This window comes from Citrus sinensis, chromosome 9 (assembly GCF_022201045.2).
Source record: "Citrus sinensis cultivar Valencia sweet orange chromosome 9, DVS_A1.0, whole genome shotgun sequence".
NCBI classification, from domain to species: domain Eukaryota; kingdom Viridiplantae; phylum Streptophyta; class Magnoliopsida; order Sapindales; family Rutaceae; genus Citrus; species Citrus sinensis.
This window is the reverse complement of record NC_068564.1, coordinates 4,788,417-4,814,097: the sequence shown is the minus strand read 5'-3', so window position 1 is coordinate 4,814,097 and position 25,681 is coordinate 4,788,417. Positions and strand designations below refer to the sequence as shown.

The window sequence follows — 25,681 nt, the reverse complement described above, 5'->3', positions numbered from 1 at the left end:
TTTTTTTAAAGCGGAAATTGCTCTCCCAACTGAAGTTAAAATACACCACTTACTTTTCAATTATTTTCATAATATTCAAAAATCTCTCCAGCACAAAAAATTTAAAGAAAAAAGAGGTAAATAAGTCATTTACTTGATAATTTATCTTGAGAATATAAAATATATATTTATTATAAATAAAATATTTTTAAAAAATAAAAAGTATAAGAAAAGCATCTTATTATTAATTTTTTGCCATATTAAAACATATTTTTTCTTATTTTTAGTGCATATTTTTCTTATTTTAATTTCTATTAATACGATGTACTTAATTTATAATAAATATAAATAAAAATATATTTAAAAATAAAAATAATAAAATAAAATTATAACTGAAAACAATTTAAAAAAATTAAGTTGTATAAGGTAATTTGTGACGGCGGATGGAAAAATTAGGACGGCAATCTTCCTTTAAAAAAAAAATATGGTCAAGTTATGTTGAAATTATTTTAAGGTAAAATATCCTTTCGCAATCACACAATTAAAATTATAAATTTTTTTATTATTTATCACTTTACATATATAGTTGAGATTCACAAATGCGCTCCGACGTATCCATAGCAATAATAATAATAATAATAAGACTTACTAAGGCTCGAACTTTGCAGTGCTCCGTTACGACTACGAGGACACATCGCAAGTGGGCCCATTAAAAAAAGTGGGGCCGTGTGGGTCCATGGAAAAGTATTATCTATATAAAACCCTGCAGCCTGGCTAAGCAGATCCATGGCTGTTTCTTTGAAATGGTTCTAGACAATTTCAAATTCTCTCTGATTACTGTGCATGCATAACTTCTTAGTTCTGGGTGGTACCTTCACCAACAGAAGGCACTGCGAGAAAGAGAAAAAAGAAGAAAAAATGAGGTCAGAATTTGATAGAGATTGTGAGATCGGTATGCTAGAAGAGAACGTGCTCCCTCTGGGATCCGGCTTGCGAGCACCGATAAGGGGCGCCTTGGGAATAATTCTTGGGCATAAAACTGCAGGTTTGAACATTTTCGTTGGAGCTTCAAAATTCTTGCTTCATCACGTTGAAGAAGGCCTTCTCAACCAGAGATTGCTGGAGAATGTTGTTACATGTGATCTCAAGGTATGGTTGTTCCAGCTCCAGCTACATCGTTTTGATTATATTCTTGGACACAATTATCTTATTATATTCGATTTTATTTAATTTTTGTCTATACTAATTAACCTATTTTAAACTTGGGTTGGGTTTTAATAGTCATGTCATTTTTTTAATAGTTTTTAAGCCAAATAAATTGTTTAATTTTATTTTAAAGATTTATTTTCTGTTTTTATTTTTAAAGGAAAATTCTTCATTAGCAAAACAGCGTAATAGATTTGATCTCGTGCATTCCGATTGTAATTGGGTCCCTGCTGAGTGCTGATAAGTGCTGAAGTAACATATATTTACACTTAAAAATCTCCTATGTTAATTTTGCTTATAACTATATTTTAATCTAGATATTAGAAGCCACACTGAAACTCTGTGGTGCATTATCTCATTAGAGGTACAGAAGAAATCCAGTATGTTGTTCTATGAGAACTTTGATAACCGAATGTAAGAAGTATTGATGTCAAGTAATGACAGAAGTGCAAAGTATCATGCAAGCTCCCGTACATGGTCAATAATGGGGGAGATGCAAACATCAAGCATGATATCCTTCAAGGTCACAAGCATTGTTTGGTGGCCATATCCGTAGAGATCAAGTATCCATGACGATTGCCTACTAGTATTGTTCATTGCTGTTCCATAAGTGAGACATGCATTTAAGTATGAAACATGAGGATATCCTACAAGTTTTGGTCCTTGATGTTCAACAAGAAGAGTTGGGTACATACCAAGCATGAACCCATGCTAGTATTGCTCGTTGATGTTCACTAACAACAGAGGTACAAATATTCTGGGTGCATCTCTATAAGTTCTGCTTGTTGATATTCAAGAATGAGAGAGACCTAGTTACATGCACAAACCCTACAAGTATGGTCAGTGGTGTTAAACAAGGAGGGAGATGCAAGTATCAAGTATGATCCACTACAAGTATTTCCCATTGATGTTGCATAATGACAGAGATAAAAGTATAATGGCATGTTTTTCGATAAAAGTATAATGGCATGTTTTTCTATAAGTTTTGGTCATTGGTGTTCGATAATGACAGAGATACATGTGTCATGCATGATACCTGCAGTTATTGGTCATTGATCTTCAACAAGGAGAGAGATTCAGGTACCAACATGATCCCAACAGTTGTTAGTCATTGATGTTAGGCATCATGCATGATCCCTGCAAATATTGGTCATTAATGTTAACCAAGGAGAGAGATGCAATTATCAAGCCTGATCCCGTTTATCAGTCGTTGATGTTCAATGATGACAGTGATGCATGTATATTGCGTGTTCCCCAACAATATTCAGTTATTGATCTCAATAATGACAGAGATACAAGTATTGGTAATTGATATTGCATGCTGTGAAGTATCAAGCACGATTCCTGCAAGTATTGGTCACTGATTTCAATAATGACAGAGATGCAACTATCAGGTTAGCGATTCAAATACAGTTCCCAACTAGCTAACCTGAAAGGCAATCACTAACTGTTGCTACTGGAGCTGGCTGAGAGAAACAGCATAAAGATGGAGGGCATTGTTCTATAGTTGCTCATTGAGGTTCAATAATGACAAAGATGCATGTATCAAGCATTATCCCTACAATTATTAGTGTTTCAATTCATTGATGCATGATTGTTTGACATAGCATATAATTGAAATTTCTAGAGCATATTGGCATATTAACACATGAATACTTTTGTCGACCTCGCTTGATATTTCACTCGAATAGAAGCAAATCACACTAGTTTAATTTTTTCCAACAACTCTTACCACAGGATGGGGACATTTAATTTCTAGCACATTTTATATTAAGAATAATAGGATTGGGAGCAATATTGTCAATATTGATTACGGTATGGAATTTTTTTTTTCTTTCATTTTTGGGTTCACAATAGGTAAATGATAAGTTTTTGGGAAAGACTGAATGAAAGATGTTTTGCCATACTAGGCAAATTTCATGATCCCTTTACCGTTGCTAATTATGTGTTGCCTATTTTTCAGTGCTTGTGCAGGCAGGCGGGCTTTGAAGAGAAACTATCATATCCAAACCAAGTAAAACCATTGGGATACTGCTGGAAGGATAAATGGCCCAGGAAGGAGAGCTTGGAAAATCATCTTTTCAGAAGAACTGAAGGAAATTTAGAAACAAAAGAAAATAAAGATTGCATATATATGGATATTTTTGTAGTTATCATTGAATTGCCTGGTTTTGCAGAATCCTTTTCCATCAAAGAAGGATCTTGGGATAAAAAAATTGAAATTGCCATTGGAGTTGCTAAAACATTGGTTGCTATGCAAAGTTCTGAGAAGCAAAATATTTACAGAGATCTCAAGCCCTCAAGTATACTGCTTAAAGAGGTTATTATTCATTTTGATCCTTGCCTCTATTTCTTATGTTCATTTTGAAACTATGCTCAAGCTCTCTTGTTGGCTTGCCATAGAAGTTCATTCATTAATTCTTATTTCCAAGCCGCTGAGCTCTTTTTGTGCATGTTGCAGACTCCAAAATCTTTGCTGGCTGATACGCCTCATAACTCCGTTGCAAAGGTTAGCTTAATGGATGGTAGTGAGTGTACAGCGTTGGACATATCAGATGACTTATCGCAATCTGCGAAGACAGAAATGAAAATTAAGGCAACTCAACATGTATGGGGTGCTTTTGGAGCCAAATATGATCGAATGAGGAAGGTATTTAAATGGGGGCACCTGTCATCGCATTTGCAGAACACCTGGCTCAATATGAAAACCAAAAATAAGTCTAAAGGCTATGTCTTTCATCTACTGTTACTGCTGGCATTGTTATCAACCATAACGTTCCACATAGCATTGAAGATCTTCGGCTGCAGATCAGAAAAAGGTTTCCAGCAGATTTCAAGCCTAAATCCCTTCTGTCGGGTTGTGAATAGACATCCGCATTTATTCCAATTACTAATCACCCTCAATTCCGCCGCCTTTTTCTTATGCTTAGCATTTATGACAGTTCTCTTTAATGAGTTTCCGCTCAAGCCATTGCTGCTAGTTTCTGTATTTTCAATGCTTGCTGCCTATATGTGCATCATATAGGATTCTTTTTGCCTCGTACGCGCTCATAGCAGTCGATTTCTCAAATAATTTGCAGGTGCACTCATCATGGTTTATACATATATGTGTGTGTGTGTGTGTATTGAGTAGTTTTTAATCTCATAAATTTCCACGTGTTATGCGCGATGTATGCTTTACTAAGGTTAATCTGATTCAAACTTTTAAAGTTTTGACTTTCTCTGCTTTTGCCCTTTCCATCTCATATATCTCAACAACATCAGGCCAACTTGGTAAATGTTTGACGCAATTTGTTCTGGAAAGAAGTTTGGATCAGGAGAGAATCTTAATTCATTTTCACTCTTATCATCTAATTGATTAAGATATTAACTCTTGGCCAAAATCGTTAAAGAATTTTTTTAATTCTGAATGAGGTCGTTGGAAAAGGGTAAATACAACTGCGTGACCTTTCCGGGCAGCCAAATGAACTAGAAGATAGATTTCATTAAACTTTGGCCTCTATAGCTTTTAAATCATAATATTTTACCACTCAAATTTCTATTTATTTATTAGATTTTTGTTTCCCTACAGAACAAATTTCTGCCTCCAAAGCAAATAAACAGAGTTTAGCATCTAATGCATTCATTCCTTTTCCTTAATTCCGTTGCCTCTTGATCAATGTTATAAGCCAAATTCCAACACTGAATCCAAGTAAACTCTGCATTTAGAGGCTTGCTACATAAGTTCTCATAGAAGCACAAAAATCAACAGCAGAATATATACTAAACATTTCAGAAATCCTGGAAAGTAACTTGATACATTATCTTTGTTATGTGACACATGATGGTGCTTAATTCTGTCCAGCGGATATACATGAATACATGGTGTAGTGATTTAACACCCCTTAAGACTCAAGATGCTAAGCCACTGCCCAGGAGACTCAAGTTCTTGATCAAACAAGTTGCAGAAGAAACCAAGCTTAGATAACAAGACCCCAACTCTGATTTCAATAAGTCCTAGATCTAATGATTAATATCACAGTGTATAACTCAATCAAGAAACAACTCACGTCACACAAGAAACAGAATCTAACGTGGTTCAATTGTGCATTACATGCACAATTTACATCCACGGGAAAAGCCACAGGAAAAGCTTTATTGATGAATCAAGAAGACAAATACAGAGCTTCTCAACAAGAGATTACAAGCAACAAGATTACACTCTCTCACTTTCTGATCTCTCTCTCAAGCTCTCTCTGAAAAATCTCTGAAAAACCACACGTATTTCTCCCTCAGCGACAAGTTTTATAACCCTGATGCTGAAACCCAGATTGCACAGAATCTGGACACGTGTGTAACGGCTTTTAACAGCCTTGATTCCCTTCTTCACGAGCTGGCTCACGTGCTTCACTTATGTTTCTCCAAAACGACAGATGCTGAGTCGTTTAGCCTTTGAACTTAAAAGCCACGTGCTGCACGTGACAAATGACAAAATCATTTGATCAAAACAAACCGTTTTGGGACTCTGAGTTTTGGATTTATTGCACTCAAGTCCACACATGGAATATGGAATAAGCAGATCATTAGGGTCCTATTTTATTGTTAAGCTGTGTGAAGTGTTTAATTTTATGATACTGATGTATCGATGAATCATGTATGTATATATGAACAGTCTGAAAAACTCTCCTGCCTGCAGTTAGTATGGCCATCAATAAATAATAATACTTCTACAGATGATGTACTGATGGTTTTACTATACAAATCTTGATAAAGCATTAGAATCAATGCGGTTAATCATAGCACAACTCGAGAAAAATCTGAACCTCATGGCATTGAATATGACGGAGCAACAACGATGTAGGGGGGGCAATTACGTCAAACACAAGTCAAGAGTCTCAATATATTGAAATGCATAAAATCACCAGAACTTCAGTAAACCCTCAGAACGAGTACCTCCAGTATCTTCACAGCCTGGATCAAAATCGCTTTATTTTCTTAGGCACAATAATCTTTGATGAATAGTATCTTCACGGTTATTCCAACTCGAACTATATACATCACTTTGATATTCGTAGACACAATAATCCAATAATTTTATACTTTATTTTCTGTTTTATTTTTAAAAGGAAGATTCTTCATTGGCAAATAGCAACCCAGCAAAACTGATACATCGGCTGAAATTTCTGCAAAACAAATAGAAACGTACAGCTCCGATTTTGCTAATAAAAATTATTGCCAAATTTAGCTAACTGATCTAGGAATTATTAAATCAACATTAACCAATATCAGAGATCACCCAAGAAAAGAAACTGCTCTTTTTCCCTGGCTAAACTAACCATATTCAAGGCTCAGACTCAGATCAATACTTGGAACAACCCCTGCATCTTTGGCCACTTACAAATTTACACTAATCTCATAGCTTCTGCCTCTGCAACTGCAAGCCCAATACCTTCTAATTTGGAACAGCTAGAGCCATACATTTCGAAGTAAACTGCAGTATTGGCTGCTGTATCACTAGCTGCATCTACATTCAATTACAATCTGGGTCTTTGCTTTACTCTTCTGAAAGAACAAATGATTGCTACAGCTCTTGCCACCAAGATGGCAACTACATCCCTCTACATTGGATGGAATGTACAGAATATTCAATTACAGGTTAAAATACTTGGTCTTTGATGTTCAATAATGGCAAATATGCATGTATCAAGCATTATCCCTACAAATATTAGTATTTCAGTTCATTGATGCATGATTCTTTGACAGCATGTTGGCATATTAATAAAGACGTGGATAATTTTGTTGACCTCACTTGATATTTCACTCAAACAGAAGCAAATCACACTTGTTTAATTTTTTGCAGGAACTTTTACCACAGGATGAGGATATTTCTGGCAAATTTTATTTTAAGAACAATAAGATTGGGACCAATATTAGGTCTATTGATTATGGTTTGGAATTTTTTTTTTTAATTTTGGTGGATAAAATATGTCAAGTTTTTGGGAAAGACTGAATGAAAGATGTTTTGCTATTCCAGTCAAATTTTATGATTCCTTTAACCAATGGTAATTATATGTTGCCTATTTTAGTGCTTATGCAGGCAGGCAGGCTCTGGAGAGAAATTATCATATCCATATCAAGTAAAACCATTGCGATACTGCGTGAAGGATAAATGGCCCATGAGGAAGGAGAGCTTGGAAAATCATCTTTTCAAAAGAACTTAAGGAAATTTAGATCCTGTTTAGAATTGAGGTGTTTTAACTTTTAAGTTACAGTTAGTTGTGAAAAAAAGTTGTAACTATGAAATAAAAAAAATAATACTATATAAGTAATATAAATTTTCAATAATAATTTTAACAAAATTAGTGAAGATATAATAGATTTTCTATCATATAAGTGAAAATCATATCAACATAACTTTCAAGTTACAACAGCTAGTGTTTACCAAATACTTTGGTAATGTAGCTTTTAAGTTATAGCGCCCAGCCTCAATTCCAAACAGACCCTTAGAAGCGAAAGAAAACAAAGATTGCATGTCCATGGGTATTTTTGCAGTAATCGATGAAATGCCTGATTGCAAAATCCTTTGAAGTTGAAATTGCAAAGGACTTGAAAGACATGAAATTGCCATTAGAGTTGCTAAAACCCCGGTTGCTATACAAAGTTCCAAGAAGCAAAATATTTATAGAAATATCAAGCCTTTAATTAAGCTAAGGAGCTATATTGGAGTGTTCCTATTATGGTATTGTTGTATCAATTGACTATCAGTAAAAAGTATACATTTAATAAAGGTGAAATTTATCATTTTTCATTTCTAGTATTGATAACACTAACAATTTCATCACATTATAAATTTTAACTTATTTTATGAATTGTCTATTTTTATTTATTTTTAAGTAAGATTTTTATTTTCTGTAGGTAAATCCCTAAATTCATTATGCTTGGATTGGAAAAACGAAAGTGAAATTTGGATTTTAGAGACTTAGAAGTTTTTGGAAGAATTGATATCCCTCCAATCCACTATTAGTTTTATATAGCTGAGATCATGCCATGTGCCCGAGTTCATGTGCACCTTGTTGAACTATATTTAACGCTCATCAATTGGTAGATCAACCACCTTGACAAATGAGTCAATAAAGGGTCCTACTTTAACTTCATTTATAATCATTGATTATGTTCAATCCATCGATCCATAATGTTGCAATTTTGGACTCTTGAATTGTATTAATAAAGTTCATCTAAAGGTTATGGTTGCAAGCTCAATAAACATATCATGTAAATGCCCACATTTGTTCAACTCAAATTTACTTGTACAAAGGCAAGACACACAAATTTGTTGAGAAATTTGAGAGGTAAGTTTTGTAGAGAACTTAGGTGTAAATTTAAAGTGAATTTTTGGGAAAAATATCTATTCTCTTCTTTTTTTTTCCCCTCAATTTTCTTGTGTCGTATATCATAAATTTGTTAAATAAAATGAGCGTTTTACTCGTCTATATGAGTTGCTAATTTTCTAAGTCAAGGTGAAGGGTGAAGCTTTTTCAAGTGAGTTTTAACTTTATTGTTTTAATAATATGTTTATATTTTGTACTTTTTACCTGTTATTTTCTTATCATATTTATCTATAGATTTAGATCCCCTTTGGATCTATATGGGGCTTAGACATAATGTCGACACACCAATGTAATAGTGAGAACACTCGAATGTAGATATGGCACATTATATACTTAACCCCCTTATTTATCCATAGAGTGGTTAGTTAAAAACTAAGTCACATAATATTCAAACTATTAAAAGAAATACAAAAATAAATATGACAAAGTATTATAACCTTGAAATCTTGTAACCTTAGCACTTTTTTTTAAATTTAGACTATTCTTTATTCATTTCTTTTTCTGCATTATTTTTATTTAATAGTTGACTACTAAATTTTTAGATTCTTTGTTATTTGACTCCAGACTCATTAGGTAATATTATAACTAGGCACTTTTATACTTAAGAGCAATAATCTACTTTTGCGTCGTGTCATGAACATTATATCTAAACGCCCACATAGATCTAAGGAGATCTAAATCTACAAATAATTATGAAATGAAAATAACATAGAAAATATAACTTATAAACATGTAACTAAAAAAAAAATTTAAAACTCACTTGAGAAAGTACATAAATCTACAATTTGAATCTGTAAGGTCCACCTCTCACCTTAGCTTAGAAACTATTGAAACACACTTGAGAAAGTAATTAAATATTGATAAGCAAAACACTCATTTTATTTAATAAATTTGTGAAAGTACAATACAAAGAAACTGAAAACAAAAGAAAAGAGAAGAGAAAAATCTCTTCTTATTTATTACACTTTTTCCTAAAATTCACTCTAAAATTACACTAATTTTTACTATAAAAATCAAATCTCAAATTCTACAAAAATTCTACAAGGTCATTTATGAAATCTCTTGCCTTTATACAAACAAATTATAAGTTGATCAAGTGTGGGCATTTACACGATATTTTTAGTGAGCTTCCAACCTCCTTCCAACCACAACTTTTAGATGAGCTTTACGAACACAATCCAAGAGTCTAAAATTGCAACCATTGTGATCATTACGAACCATTGGATTTAACATTATCAATGGTTACAAATGAAGTCAAAATGAAACCTTCCATTGGCTCTTTTATCAAGTTGGTTGAACTACTAAATTGACAAGTGTCAAATCTAGTGTAAGGAGATTCATGTGACCTCAAGCAAATGGCATAATCTCGGCCTTTCAGAATTAACGTTTGATCAAAAGGCTAAGAATTCTTCTAAAGGCTTCTAAGTCTCTAAAATTCAAATTTCATGTCCATTTTTTTGATTCAATAATCATGAATTTAGGGATTTACAATTCATAAAATAGGTTAGAGATTTGTAAATGTGACGAAATTGTTAGTGTTATTGATATTGTAAGTAAAAAATGATAATTTTAACCTTTATTAAATGCATACTTTCTAATTTTAATCACACACTCCAAATAGCATATTATTAATCCCTAGCGATTAAAGTGCTAATTGTAATAAATAAAATGGTAGATACTTGTTTAATTCTTATATTTAAGAGCATATTATTTTTAATCTAATAAAATTATTAAAAAGTCAACTCAGCACCAATCTAAATTTATATTTTATAAGAGTTTTATTCTCATATAAGAATCTTGATTGTCTCTAAAATCCACAAATGATAATTACCTATCAAATGTCATAGTTCACGGTCCAAAAAATAACACTAACACATAAAATTCTTAGTTTACAAATAAATCTACTATAAAATATTAAATTATATTAAAAAAAGATGTACTAGTACAGGTTTGCGGTTTGGGTTAAATTTTCAACCTATCCCAGCCCGTAAATAGTGTGGGTTGAAAAAAAAACCAATCCCTTTGAGTTGGTGAAATATTATTATCCAATCAACCGACAAGAAATTGTGCGGCTTATGCGGATTGTCCGGATCTAAGGTAAAATAATTTCATTTAGATGGCTAATCGGGAGTCAAGAGGTACCATTTTATTTAATTATATCAAATTGTTTTAACCGTAAATGGCAACTTGTTTTCTTAAAAGAAGAAGCTAAAATATGAGTGTTGAAACTGTGGATTAAGTTGCAAATAAATCCTAACTATTTTTATTTTAATTCTTCCACACTAACTTTATCACGTTTAAAAAGAGAAATACGTGCCGACTAATATTGTGGTGTTCTTATCCCTTTTCATAGGTGTCACTATCAAAAGTTTGTCAATGTCAATTAATAAATTTGACGAAAAAAGGCCCAACAATTATTGATGAGGTACGTGTTGTATTTGATTATCTCAAAATAAAAATTATTAGATCATTATTGACCGTAAGTATCTTACTATTTCTTAATATTTTTAAAATATAACCAACCTATGTTTTTAAAATTTACAAAAGAGACATACTGACACCACTCAAAAATAGTTATTACTTACAAGTATAAGAATAATAAGTTATAATATAACCCAGTGAATCTGGAGTCGAGCCACAAGAAATTTAAAAATCTGGTAATCAATTATTAAATAAAAATAATTGTAGAAAAAGAAGTTAAAAAGGAGTAGCCTAATTAAAAAGGTGCTAAGGTTACAAGATTCATTCTTGGTATTCAAATCATAGTCACGGTACTTTCTCATATTTATATTTTGGATTTTTTAATAGTTTGAATATTATGTGACTTAGTTCTTAATTAACCACTCTATGAACAAATATAAGGATTAAGTACAAAATGTACCGTAACTGTATCGGAACTTTTCTACTACTGTATTGGTGCATTAATATTAAGTCTAAACACCCACATAAATCTAAGGGGACCTAGATATACAAATATGAATTACTCTATGAACCAAAATGGAATTAAGTACATAATGTGATACGACCACATTGAAATATTCTGGCTACCACATTGGTGTGTCAACATTATGTTAAATCCAGTGCAATGAGGTACATGCGAGCTCAGACACATGGCACAGTCTCAGCTATTTTGAATTAATGTTGGATGGAAGGGCTAACAATTCTTCCAAAGGCTTCTAAGTCTCCGGAGTCTAAATTTCATGTTCGCTTTTCTAATCTAAGCATCATGGAATTTAGGGATTTACATATAAAGCAAAAAAAAAAAAAAATCATATTTAAGAACTAATAAAAATAGATAATTCATAAAATATGTTTGTGATTTGTAAATGTGATGAAATTGTTAGTGGTATCAACACCGTAGATGAAAAATGATATTTTAACTTTTATTAAATATACAATTTTTAAAGTTAATTAATCAGTCTACTCAATATAATGTCAAGCATCACTGTAAATAATAGGCTTAAACGATCTCATTAAAAAATACCCAACATTTGCAAAATGGTACATATTATTTTGATATGTTTAATCATACTATAATATATTCTTTTGATATTGTTAGAAATATTGGGTGATATTTGGGTGAAATCATTTAAGCATATTATTTACAATGATGCATGATGTAATATGATTGGGGAGGTTGATTAATAAAGTTGGTTGAATATTAGATTATTTTGGGAGTGTTTATTTTACAGATTTGTAGATTGAAAATGTGGAATAAGGAGTCTTTGCTGGTTTTCCATAAAATATTTATTAATGAATTTATTTAGTCACGATTCCAAATAAGCCTACCATTAGAATTCGGGACGGGATATTTCATAATGTTGGTAGGCAAGAATACATCTACAAGTTTCCTATTTTCGCAATAAATATGTCAATGATTTCAATATTTGATTCGTGAAATCGTAGATGGATGTCTTTAGGAGTATGGGCCATCTTACGTGTTAAAAAACCAAAAATGGAAACCGAAAAGCTTATATACATCTATAGTCGATCTCATCCAAATCAATTCTCGTTTAAGAATCAATCAATCAATCAGTCAATCAATCAAAAAGTGGTAATGAGAAACTCGTGATGAAATGCCTTAAAATCTACGCCACTGAATCGGATCGATGGTGCCTTATCATTCAATCGTAGTATGTGGAGAAAATACAACCAACTGAGATTTAGCAGCATCCCCTCTTCACAAGAAGCCACGGACCTATCATTATCATATGAAGTGTCCTTTTTGACATTTTTGTTCATTGAACTCGTTGAAGCACATTGACAAGTATGTCCAAGGTCTAGCTCTACTAATTGGTAGATAATCTTCCTAAGATTTAAGTCTTTAGTTCATGTAATGTGTTAGATTATAATTCTAGTATATTGCATTTTGTAATTCTGTTACTGGTTCGAAAGGCAATCACAACCTTTTTTTTTTATTCCCTCTAGTGATATGCAAAATGGATCTTGCTTTGACTTTTTTTTTCCCTCATATCATATACCATATAATAATAATAGTAAATTCTTAATTTTTTTTTGGAATTCGCAGGCGTAAAGTGAAAAATGAAAAAAAAAAAAATCAAACCTTATCATCGCACATTTTAACTTAAATTTGGGTTTCCGCCCTTATTAACAGAAATTTAAAGAAATTATTCATGATAAACCATAAAGAGGGATTAGCGCACGTAATTAAGGATAATATTATAGTTTTTTGTTAAGGAACACGATTCATGTATGCTTTGACGAACAACATATTCAAGGAGCAAATTAGTCCAAGCATGCATTATCTCATAGCCTACAACAACACTTATTTCATTTATTTATTTATTAGTTATGAGATAGTCGATGGAGGAAATTCAACCAATACGAGGAACCCTAATCACCTTCCCTTTCTTGTTGACCCAAACACGAACCCTGTCAATCCTATAGTCCCGAGTAACTGGAGTTCCCTCAAGTAATACGATTGCATGAACACAAGGATTCTCTTTCTCTATAATAGCAGCAGCAACCTCCCCGTTTTTACCAACCAGCTCTGGCCATGAGCTCTTGCCTGTGAAGGATTTCATAAGAAAATTAAACTTCGTTCAGAAATGATCAAAATCTCCAAGTTGTTTCAATAATGAAATTAAAAAAAGGAAAAGCATGGCGTTTTATACTTACGTGGACAATCAAATGCAGACATGACTAGGTTTGGTCCATCTTCCACAACTCCTTTCAATGCAGATACGATGACTTCAGAGCGAAGCTCCTTGCCATCGGTCAGGCAAGGCTCATGACGAGCGGCCAAAGAGGGTTTTGCGGCGAAGGCCAAGAGAAAGAAGAAAAGGGCCAGTGCTGGTAATGAACTCTTCATTGCTAATAATTGTTATTTCGAAGGCTCTTTGCAAAGTGAAACTGAAAGCAGAAGAGCTTGCTATTTATAGGGCCTAAACTTGCGTGCCAAATTTTATGATTGATTATGTGTGTGGTCATTAAATTTTACCAAATAATTTAATTTTCATTGGGGTAAATACCATTTAGTCATTATAATTTGACTTACGTGCATGTTTTGGCAACATATAATCAAATAAGAAAAATAACGTTATGGCAACATATAATCAATATTTTTATAGCTAAAATAATTTTAAAAAAGCAAAATATAGAGATTGGAAAATACCAAGTTACCAAATACTTTTGTAGGCTTCATTGGTCAATAAACTAGTAAAAAAGTCATTACATTGTTAAAATACGCAGTCATAAGCCAAGTCCATCAACAAAAAAAAAAAAAAAAACATTTTCACATTCCAACCACTAAGCCGACAAATAAATCAAGTTCACAATCCAACTACTACTCATAATAGTTTATTATCTGTAACTCAAGTCCTATACAACTACCAAAATAAATCAACTACCCTTACCAGAAGCAACAAGAGCTTGCAATCATCAGCCAAATTCAACTGGCAGGACCAGACTAACAGGTCTCGAAAATAATAAGCTAAGGAGCAAATTATTTGAAATTTCTTGTATCTTTTTTTTATATTTAGTTTTACTCATTATTATTATTGTTATATTATTTTTTTAGCCCAATCTGATACATTTAAACTAAGTCCAAAGACTATTAATATGTTTTAGGCCCAAGAAAAAGAGAATTCTAGTACTTAGATAAAGAGAATTCAAGAACATAGATAAACAGCATACGACCTATTTATTTTCGCAAAATGCAATGTCAATGATTTCAATACTTCAAACGTAAATTTTATTGACGGATGTGGTTAAAAAGTATGGACCATCGTACGCGTTAAAAATAAAAAAATTAAAAAAAAATTGAATCAGACAAACTTATTAATCAATTCTCGATCGGATAAGAAGAATCAATCAATCTCTTGCTAATTTTTAGCCGGTTTGTCAATGCATGCCACGTCAGAATGTTTTTAATCCTTAACTAGGTTTCATAGGGGTAAAATATAGTAATTAGGATATAGTATTCGTGTCAGATCAATCTTAATTACTTTATTAATATTTACCTTGGTTTTAGTATTTGTATTTGTGTCGTTTTTGTTATTTTAATATAATTAATTTAAAAATAGAAGTTTCAAGGTCTAACTCATATTTAAAAGCTAACTTAAGAGTTCAAAATTTTTTAAAGTATATACCATTGTCTCAGTAACTACTCAGTGTGGGGATAGTATCCTCCACAAATTTAAGATTAAGATTATTTGAGGAGGGTAAGAATTAAATAACCTATAACAAAAATAAGGTTGTTGTCCAAGTTATTTGCATTCCTTACATGTCTTTTATTACAACTTATAATAAATTATCCTTAATAATAATTCATGTGGTGAACGTTTGTTATAATTAAAAAATTATTCAAATTAAAATATTTAAAATAATTTTTAGAGTATAAATAACTCACCCATTGTCATCTTGTCAATATATTACAACGTGCAGTTGGCTGTAATAAAAATACAACATGATTAATTGATTATTATTGTCGTATATAACTATTTATGGGACCACGGCTTTTCTCTTAAACCTACATAAGAATTTATTGTCATCTTCGGTGACTTTTGAATAGACTTAAACAAATGAAAACAAAGAAGATTAATTATTGTTGGCCGTTTCTGGCTCGTAATTATCATCGCATGCCAATGTATCAACGTCAAAAATAATTTTTGAGCAATTACGGATAGTAAAATCTGGATCTGGGTTCGGGTTCAATCTTTACGGTTCTAAACTCAGATGATAATATGGTACTCTGGATCCGGATATTTTAACTCGAGTCCGGTCTAGGTTCAACCCGAAAAAATCTAGGTTTCGGATGGTGGGTTTCAAACCCGGATACGTATATATATATATTTTTTCATTTTTAGTTCTCCAGCCACGTCGATATTATCCTCGTATCATATCTATTTCACCCGAAAAAGTAAAAGTAGTCAACACTTGAATTCAGTTGGGCAGCAGTCAACAAATTGAATGGTGCGCTTGGTCTTGATGGTTGCAACGGCAGCATTCACATCTTAGGGAACTACATCACCTCCGTAAATCGGGCAGCAAGCCGTGTACTTGCCAAGGTGAAGATCACACCTGGCCATCATGGACGAAGGCTCAAATGCGCTGTTGATGATCTCGGCAACAGAGAGCTGCTCATGATAGGCCTTGTCGCGAAGGCGGCGAAGCGGCGAAACGACGATGACGAAATGGGCAATGGTTGACGGCTGTGCTGAATTGATGAAAAGGAGAAGAAAAAGAGCAATGATTGGCAGCTGTGTTGACTATTGAATTAATGAAGAGAAGAGGAAAACGGGCAATGGTTGCCGGCTGTGTTGAATTGATGGAGAGAAAAAGAAAATGGTTGGCGGCTGTGTTGAGATTTGAGAAGAAGAAGTTGTAAAGTGTAAACTAGGGTTTTTTCTTTATTTCTTTTTTTGTTTATTTTTTGCCTTTTTATTTATATTAAAAAAATTTAAAAATATAATATTAATAATAAAGATATCCAATATGTGAGTTCACCTAATCCTGGATCCGGACTCATGTATGTTCAGTTTCATGAAATTGATGCCAAATTCCAGATGCTATTTCTGTCCTATGCAAGTTGAATTCGGCCCAAATTATCCAAATTCATCAGGGTCTGGACTTGGTCTGGATTATTTTGTCATCCCTATCAGTAAAATTAGGAAAGTTATAGAAAATGACAATGTACAAATTCATTGTCTCATTCTAGGTATAATTAATAGATCGTCTGGTTTAACACGCAACGTGAATTAAATCCCATAAAACATGTGTATTCTAGAAGGAGTTAGGTGTAAAATATTATGATCTCACGTCCATGTAATTCAAAATTTGACAATAGACCAATATATGAAAGATGAAAAAGGAGGAAAAAAAGAAAAAAATGAATTTTTTGAAATTACTTTTTATGCGAGATTTGGCTGCGCAGAACATTTTTTTTTATTAATTTTTTATAAAGTAAGGGAGTGAGTAAATCCTGAAGAATGATAGAATTTTCAAAAATTCAATAAAGATTTCAGATTTTATATTAATTGTATTTGGTCTATATGTTTTAGGATCGAATGTAGGTGGGCCTAGAATTTGATATTGAAATTTATTTAATGATAATTTTGGATAAGATAGGCATGAGCACACTTGACCAAGTGCTTTTTAAACAGATTTATTTAGTTGGTCACTTGAGTTTTTATTTTAGGAAATAAGAAGCTAAAAAAATTTGATTGAGGGTTTGTCCTCTGCCCCTTATTTTTTCTTAAAAAATAAAATAAAAATCGGTTCAAACAAGATTTTGAACAACAGTAAAATCCTGAAATCTTAATCATGATCTTGTTTCAACCAATTATTTCTTAATTTTTAATTATATGTTAGTTTTTATTCAATTAATTATACGTAAATTAGATATTTGGGACAGCACTTATGATCAAAACTGCCACAATATGTCCTTGTCTCTTGTGTTCATTTTAACACTAACAAGTATACTGCTTGAAATCTCATGCCCTAATTTCTTGTGTTCATTTGCAGAAATCTCAAGCCCTAATTTCTTGGTTCATTTCTTTTATTTATGAGAGATGACGGAGTTACAAATTTTTATGTAAATTTATTTTGCACAAATTAAAATGACATAATTTCATTAGTTAAATAAAAATATAAAATAAAAAAAAATTTATAAATCATAATGTATTTTCATCCAATTAATTACAAGAGTTTATATTATTGTTTTTCTATATATATATATATACAAAGGAACCAGGATTCTTTTGGTTCAAGCCATAATACAGAAATAATTTACTTATAGTAAGGTATAACATCCTGTCCCCAAAAAGAAAAAAAAATGTAGTCGGGTATAACGCAAAATCAGTAAAATTGCAAAGCTGTTACAAAATGGGCCACAACGATGAAATCATAGACTATAGTAGCCATAAAGAATTTATGTAAATCAACGGGGCCGAAAAAAAATATCTGTACTGCTTATTTTTCGTCTGACCCCTGCTGCCTCCCCTAACATAGACTACATAGTTCCGCCCATCTGCTGTCTACTATGCATTCCAATTTCGGAGAGTGTCCCTCCAGTAATTGGTTGATTTTGCCCACAACCAAAAAAGGAACCTCCAAATAGAGTATAGGGGGTATTTCCCAATACTTAGTGTAGAGATTCCGAAGAATATGAAAGCTACCACAGATAGCCACATCAAAGCAACGCTGGAAATATCAGATTTTCCAATTCTTACCCTGAATGCAGGCATGATCTCGTTCGCCAAGATAGTGTAAACAAGTGATGCGTTGATCACCAGAAAGAGCAAAACTGATCTGAACCGCAGCTGCCATCCGAGAATTACCATCACAGCCATACAAGCCACGAACAGAGACGAATTGGACACCAGGACATAGACGATAGTTGGCAATCCATCGGACATCACATCCATAGCTTGTAACGTTGTTCCTTGAGAAGGGCAGCACGGCACAAGGTAAGCAAATAAGTAATTTAAAAAAAAATTGACCTTCCTTAGCCAACTATCTAACACAATCTGCAATACAACTACCTAATGACGAAAACATTATAGCCAGATAATTAATTAACTACTTGACATATCTAAAGCTTTTACCGTCAGGCTAATTTTCTTCGAGAAGTTTAGCTGGCATATTGCAGACTGTTGTAAAACACGCAGAAGCAAAAATTCCTACGACCACCAATAAGACGTTTATTGTCTCCGTAGTCCTGGTGACGGCAAAGAGCTCTTGAGAATTAGCATTAGCCCGTACCTCTGAGGCAGTTCCTTCCTGGGTGGAGTTTTCTGGTGGCATCACGGGACTACCGTTTGAATTTCCAGGAGACGGCTCCTCCATAATCTGCAGTTAGTGAACATCATGCATGTAGCTAACGTTTTATTTCCAAAGCAAGAAAATTTTATTAAAAATAAGTCAGAGCACTCAATCAGGAGATATAAATGAACTTTACCCCTTAAAATGACAAATTAGGAATGAAGTTGGCTAGGGTCTGGTGAGCATTTGCCAATACCTCATTTGCACCCATGCAAAATAAATTATCAAACCGCATGATGTCCGTTTTCGGTTTCTATCTTTTTTTTTATAAAAAAAAAAAAAACTGCTCATTGGGAGTTTTAACTATTATCAAAACCAAATCTTTTACAGATTTTCAAATTTCAAATCACAATACTAAAACACACATTCAATCAAAACTAAAAAAATAAATTATAATTCAAATTATAAATTTATAACATTAACCTAAAAAAATTCATACGAAATACTTATTTCCAATTTTTATTGATGTAACTAAGAAATTCATGTTTCAACATCAAACAGATACAAAAAAACTATCAATATAACATTAATTCTCAAATTTATGCATAAAAATACACTGGGCATCACAAAATACATATTTTTTATCAGAAAGAGAAAAAAAACCACAAAATAGCATCCAAGAATAGCATCCATGACCCATCCCATTCAACATCAAGCTCCAATTGTCACAAACGAAACTTTGAGTGAAAATTAAATGAGAAACACTTGTGTGGGACTATGTCACCACCTTAATTAGTAATCGATCACAGCAGGAGGATTTTAGTGGGTAAAAGATTATGGATCAGCGGATAAAATTACGGGTCTGTGGGTAAAATTACCAGTCTAATTGACCGTGAAAAAAGTTGAAAACTAAAACAGTGAAACAAAACTGAAAAAAAAAAGTTACAAGAACAAAGCCAACTAGTGAAAGCGGTAACAAGAAACCATTGGCATGCTTAAAAAGCAGACGAATAATCTCTGAAAGAGGACAATCCCAACAGATAAAACTGAATGAATGGGAGCCGAATTCACCAAACAACCAACACCATTTAGATACGTATTATTTGATAATCAAAATTATGTGTGCAGTCTGAGAGAGAAAGCTTAGTTTACCTCATTGGATTCCTTAGACGGAGGGAGGTCCAACAGAGGAATGCCGTCTTCAGTACCCTGGCCCAGGATCTGTTTCATCTCTGCACCTTCTGTGGCAGCAACTATGGGCGGCGGTGTGTCATCATCCTGATTCATGATGCTGGCAAGTTCAGGACACAGTTTTTCAAGCTAGCGCGGCGAGTAGAAGATACCTAACTGCAGAGTATTGGAGAATTTTTTTTTTTTAAATGATTTGTTTGGATTAGCTATGGCCAAATGTGACCGGAATTATTAGAAAGAGGTTTTAGGGTTCTGGTAAGCTAAACGATCTGGGTAGAAAAAACATTTAAGAAAAAGATAAGCTTGTCTTCCAAGCTAAAGGGGTCGCATAGTGCAAAGATATACTAAGAAGCGCGCTCTTTTTCTGAGTCAATTGCAACGGACTACAAGTCTACGAGGCACCATCTATACTGAAGACGAGTTCTAGTTTATTTTAAAACTTCTCTTGTTAATATTTTCCAAGAAAAATAAAGTGAGGTCAAAGCCTAAATTGATATAAATTTTAGACCACTATGTTTTCAAAGATTTTGAACACGGTTTACAAGCCGATTAAAACTACTTACTCGAGGATATCACTCTGCTCATAAAAAAATTTGAGTGTTTTTGAGTTACATTTTAATGTATGATACATCAAATTTAAAAATTAATTTTATAAATTGAAATTTAGTTTTATTGATTTATTTTTTATGTTTGGGTACTATTATTGACTTAATATATGATACATAAATGATATGATGATTATTGGATAAAATTAACAGACACATAATAATAAAAATATTAATAACACATAAAAGCTCGTAAGAATAATGGATAACAAAATAAAAATTAAGTGTTAACGGCGTGTTTGGCACACAGGCCATATTTAATTAAAATATCAAAAAACTGCATTTTTACACGGGTGCGTGTCTAATTAGTGTGTCTTTGTCTTTAAACTAACTTAATTGTTACTTTTTCAAGAATATAATTAAAACAAAGTTCATTAAATATATGATTATTATATTAAATATCAGGAAACTCTTTTTTTGAAAAATAAGTTATAATTAAATAGTGTAATATAACAAATTAACTATTGGTAATTTACAAATTTTTATTTATTTATTTTCATAATATATAGATATGTGAAATATTTTATAATTGATAACATAAAAATTTTTTTGGGAATAGATTGATAATATAAATTTATTAAGTGTATGTAATCAATTTTTAAATAATAAGTAATATAAAATATTAAAATATGCAATACAATATGTAATATACTATACATGATACTGTGTATTAATATAATCTAATACAGTGTGGTACTATCAAATCCAATATGACACACCAAACGCATCCTAAGTAGGGATGGCAAAAATCCCCACGGGAACGGGTACCTTCGGGGATTTTTCCCATTCTGGGAGGGTATGAGGATAATTTCATACCCAATTTCTTATTCGGGGAAGGGATGGAGAAATTTTTTTACCCAATTTCTTATTCAGGGAGGGGATGGGGATGAGGTGGAATCCCCATCCCCTACCCATTTCCCCATTTTAATTTTTAATTTTATTTTAATTTTTTAAAATTACTGATAAATAAATTATAAAATTTAAATTATAAAATTATAAATATTGGTAAAAATATCAAAATATTTATATTATTAAATTTTTAGGCCTAATTAACTAATTAAAGTCCTAAATTTTTATTTACGACATTAAAAAGACCGAGTAGATTCTATTAGTCCAAAAATTTTTAATTTTAATATTCTTTAAATATTTTAAACTTAAATATATTTTTTATTTATTTTTAAATTTTATAATTGCCTACAGCGAATCAAAATTTTAATATCTAATCTAATCTAATCTAATCTAATATTTACTTTTGATTTGCTCCGATTTAACTATTGTGTTGTAAAGGGAATAGTTCATATTTATAAAGTGTCTACGCCACCATTGTAAAAGTTAATTTTGAATCTAAATTCGATTTTATTTGTAATAATTTTGTATTAGACTATTAATTTATTCATAATAATTTGTAAAAGAAGTTTGTATCCCTTGCATGCTGCGTTACTTACTAATTTAATGTATGTGACTTTTGTAATGGATATTATTGTAAGATATATTTCGAACTTTACTTTTATTTAAATTTTTTATTTTAATATCATTAACTCAAAATCGAAAACAAAAAAAAATGTATTAGTTATTCGGGGATCGAGGACTCTCGAGAATCCTCTGTTATTATTCAGGAAGTGGATAAAAATTCTCTCAAATAATTCTAACGGGGATGAAAAGGGGACAGAGACATATGCAAAATATCGAGAATAAATACGAGAAGATTGGCCCCTCTCCTCCCCTCCCCATTGCCATCCCTAATCCTAAGAAACTTAGTTGCAAGTCTTGCATGCAAGTGAGAGTGCCATTTGTGTTGGGGTCTTCCTAGCGCGCATAATTGAAATTTGGAATTTCTATAAAGTTTCCCGTCATTTGTATTTGGGTCTTGCTAGGGTGCATAATCCCCATGGTGCAGCAAGTGAAATGACAAGAGAATAGATAGATGGTTGCCACGCGTGAGACTGGTGTCAGTTTCACTGATAATTGGCCGGCGCAAGATGAAGCAACGAATTCGTTGTTTCTAATTAATAAAAATCAAAGGGTCTCTCAAAAAAAAAAAAGTAAAAATCAAAGGGTTATTATACTGCGATCCTTGTTGTTTTCTGAAACATCACAACAACCAAATGTCTGTATTTTGGGACGTATAAGTCCTGCTTATTGTTTCACACTTAAATGTTAAATTAAATCCATCGACTGAGTTGAGCAGTGAAAAAAAAGTAACGTAAGTGGAAAATCTCAACTTTGCCTCTTAAATAGAAAAAAACAAAAAACCAACAACAAATTCAATACTAAGGGCTGATTTAGTAATGCTGTAACTTTTAAAATAATTATTGTTAGTTATGGTGTAAAAATAATCAGTTATGAAGAGAATCAGTTAAACCTTTTGTATAATTTATTTTTAGAAGTATTATGAGTTTTAAAAACAATCGTAAGTGTTAGGTAAAGTTTATTATTAAACTGTTGTAAAAATATAAATGATTGAATTAGATATAACATTGAATAAAATTTATTTATACATTTATAAACATATATAAAAATATTTTTAATTATGTATATGTAATAATTGATAACTAAAATAAATATTGTATATTATTAATTTTATTTTTTATAATAATAATCTCTTAAATTAATAATTTTATTTTCTAATTAAGAAGGATAATTTTAAATTTTTATAATACATATAAGGATACAAACAAAATTGTATTAAGTATAAAAATGATTTTCAAATTAGATTTTGAAAAGCTACTATTTTTCTATTTTTCAAAATCTACTGTAAGATAAAATGATTTTTCCAAAAGTATTTTTAAAAAAATTTATCAAACACCAAAATTAATTTTTGACTTTTTAAAATCATTTTTAAACCTCCAAAAGTAATCTCGAACAAATCCTAACCTAAAAATCAATCTTTTACTTTCACTGGTAGTACTTTGAAGAGTTAATTGTTTCATCATTAGCGGGAATACTCTAATACAGTTGATACTAGTATAGTAATGGCAATACTCTAATATGGTTGTGGCATGTTGAGTACTTGCCCCTTTAATTATATGTAGATTTAGATCAATTTGATCTATGTTAAGAGTATATATTTGGGGCATATAGTGGAGCGACTAGCTGCACTCAAACGAGGATCTTTTCTTTTCATAAGCGAGGAGCTATATGTCATCCAGGAGCAGGAATCTTTTATTCGTCAGTGAGGAGATTCTTTGTTGGGGCTATGGTATGAGCAGGAGTCCTCTGCTAAACACCAAAGATATTTTCTACTGGGGCCAAGGTCGGCCAACCTAGTCAATGGTGGTTGTTAGAATGTGTGCTACTCTCCGAGAATCTAGGCATGAGGCACACTCAGCCACAACCATAAGGATCGAGCATCCATGACCCAGGACTAAGGAGAAGTGCCAAACGTGAGTCATGGAGATCGAATTCTTAGGATGACTATAAAAGGGGCCTCTAAAGAAAGAAGGTAAATGGGTTAGACATAAAAAAAACTAAAGATTAACCAAAAAGAAAATTCTCAGGGTATTCATGTGGAGAAAGCTCAGGAAATTTTAAGAGAATTTGGTGTTTTTAGAAATCATTGCAGAGCCACGAGATTAGTGGCAAAGTATTTTCCAAAGTAAACCCAGATTGCTGACTTGAGCGTCAAAGGGTTTACGTTGGGAAAACCTCCAACGTTCTTTGACTGGTTTTTGTGCGTACAGGAGCTTAAAGAGGAGAAGCAGCAAACCTCTTAGTCTTGCACATTTAGAAGGAACAGTGTGAAGTCATCCCCAAATCAACTACAAATTCAATTGTTGAGGAGGAATTCTGATCGTGCACGAGCAGACCAAAAATCCCGTATCAAAATTTTAGCGTCATCTGTGGGGAACTGAACAAAAAACTACTGTCGACGGAGAGAAAAGAGGGAATGAGAAAGGGGGTGATTATGGACGTAAGGGGGAGTAGTGCTCAAGGAGGGGATCTAAGGCTCAATGAGTCTATGACACTGAGAGAAATAGCTAATGAAGCACGAGAAAAGGCGAAGCAAGAATGGATGGAACGGATGGAGAAACAAATGGAGACTTTAACAACCATCTTGCACGAGTTGAGGAATGGGCAGAGAGGAATTCACATAGGAGGGATGAGAAGTGACAGAGTTGCACCAAGGCTTGCTAACAGGAGGAACAATGATGAAGAGACCACCCCAATGAGAGGTTGAACCACCGGGAGGTCTAGTGATGGGGCCAGCGACTAATCTTTAAAGGGGGAAGTTATGAAGTGGGGGATCAACCTCAAGGCAGATAGAATACGGGTAATAATGACAGAGCGGCAAACGCTGAAGAAAGGGGCTTCGACATCACCAGCATGACAGCAAGAGAGAGACTAGGTTACTGCACGTGATCCTGGTTGAGCCATGGAGCTAGAGGGGGAAGTGCGGAGATTAGCACAAATTATAGACAACATGTAGGGGCGTAATAGATCACCAGGTTGGAGAATAATGTTAGATAGTGAACCTCCCATCTCAGCAGAAATCATGAGCGTCGTCAGTTCAAGGGACTTTGGTTTCCCCGACCTCAAATATGCTAGTAGGGGTGGGCAAAATCAGATTCGGATTGGGTTCTGGTTGATCCGATCGGGTTTCGAGTTAATCGGGTTGGGAAAAAAAATCATTCAAACTCAATTCGAATTATTAACCCGATCATATCCAACTCAATCCGATCTTATTCGAATATAGATCCAATCTAATCTAAATTACATTCATCGGATCGGAACGAGTCAGATCAAAAAGTCGAATTAATTCAGATCGGATTAGGATTAAAAAGCATTTGGGTTATATATCCATTTAATATTTCTAGGTTAATTTCAGAAGCAATCAAGCAAACAATCAACCTTATCTCTCAAAATATAATTTTGATTTAAGTTTTTTAAATTAAATTATTTAAAACCATATAGTCAATACCATGAAAAACTTGGTGACAGTGATTGTGGAGGTGAATTAAGTTGCAACGATTATGGTAACCGGTGAAGCCAGTGGCAGCAAGTAATAGCAGTCGAGGTGCAGCAGATTCCATTGGCACGTCACGGTTGCAGCAATGGATTAACTTTGCACGATCGCGTCGATGACTGCCGGCTGCTGGTTCGTGCGGTTGC

The 25,681-nt window shown here is 32.7% G+C and overlaps 2 protein-coding genes and 1 long non-coding RNA gene across 3 annotated transcripts; 1 reads left to right on the top strand and 2 right to left on the bottom strand.

The window, feature by feature from the left end:
• The first annotated feature begins 757 nt into the window (after window positions 1–757).
• On the top strand, window positions 758–4,286 carry LOC102624458 (uncharacterized). Its single transcript, XM_052434347.1, has 3 exons — window positions 758–1,128; window positions 3,149–3,505; window positions 3,647–4,286. Exons 1-3 carry the CDS (start codon window positions 823–825, stop codon window positions 4,208–4,210), a joined length of 1,227 nt encoding a protein of 408 aa, XP_052290307.1. The 5' UTR covers window positions 758–822; the 3' UTR covers window positions 4,211–4,286.
• Window positions 4,287–13,207: 8,921 nt separating this feature from the next.
• LOC102623021 (inhibitor of trypsin and hageman factor-like) lies at window positions 13,208–13,937 on the bottom strand. The gene is made up of 2 exons (XM_006490113.3): window positions 13,692–13,937; window positions 13,208–13,581 (listed from the first exon to the last, which is right to left on the bottom strand). Exons 1-2 carry the CDS (start codon window positions 13,882–13,884, stop codon window positions 13,388–13,390), a joined length of 387 nt encoding a protein of 128 aa, XP_006490176.2. The 5' UTR covers window positions 13,885–13,937; the 3' UTR covers window positions 13,208–13,387.
• A 3,777-nt stretch (window positions 13,938–17,714) lies between these two features.
• LOC102616444 (uncharacterized) lies at window positions 17,715–20,326 on the bottom strand. Its single transcript, XR_008051979.1, has 3 exons — window positions 19,929–20,326; window positions 18,620–18,863; window positions 17,715–18,456 (listed from the first exon to the last, which is right to left on the bottom strand). It is a non-coding gene; the product is annotated as an uncharacterized LOC102616444 (long non-coding RNA).
• Window positions 20,327–25,681: the final 5,355 nt, after the last annotated feature.

Coding starts and splice junctions, on each gene's coding strand:
- LOC102624458 (XM_052434347.1), top strand. CDS start 823: ATGCATAACTTCTTAGTTCTGGGTGGTACCTTCACCAACAGAAGGCAC. Junction 1,129..3,148: donor TTGTTACATGTGATCTCAAG/GTATGGTTGTTC, acceptor CCTATTTTTCAG/TGCTTGTGCAGGCAGGCGGG. Junction 3,506..3,646: donor CAAGTATACTGCTTAAAGAG/GTTATTATTCAT, acceptor TGCATGTTGCAG/ACTCCAAAATCTTTGCTGGC.
- LOC102623021 (XM_006490113.3), bottom strand. CDS start 13,884: ATGAAGAGTTCATTACCAGCACTGGCCCTTTTCTTCTTTCTCTTGGCC. Junction 13,582..13,691: donor GTCTGCATTTGATTGTCCAC/GTAAGTATAAAA, acceptor AATCCTTCACAG/GCAAGAGCTCATGGCCAGAG.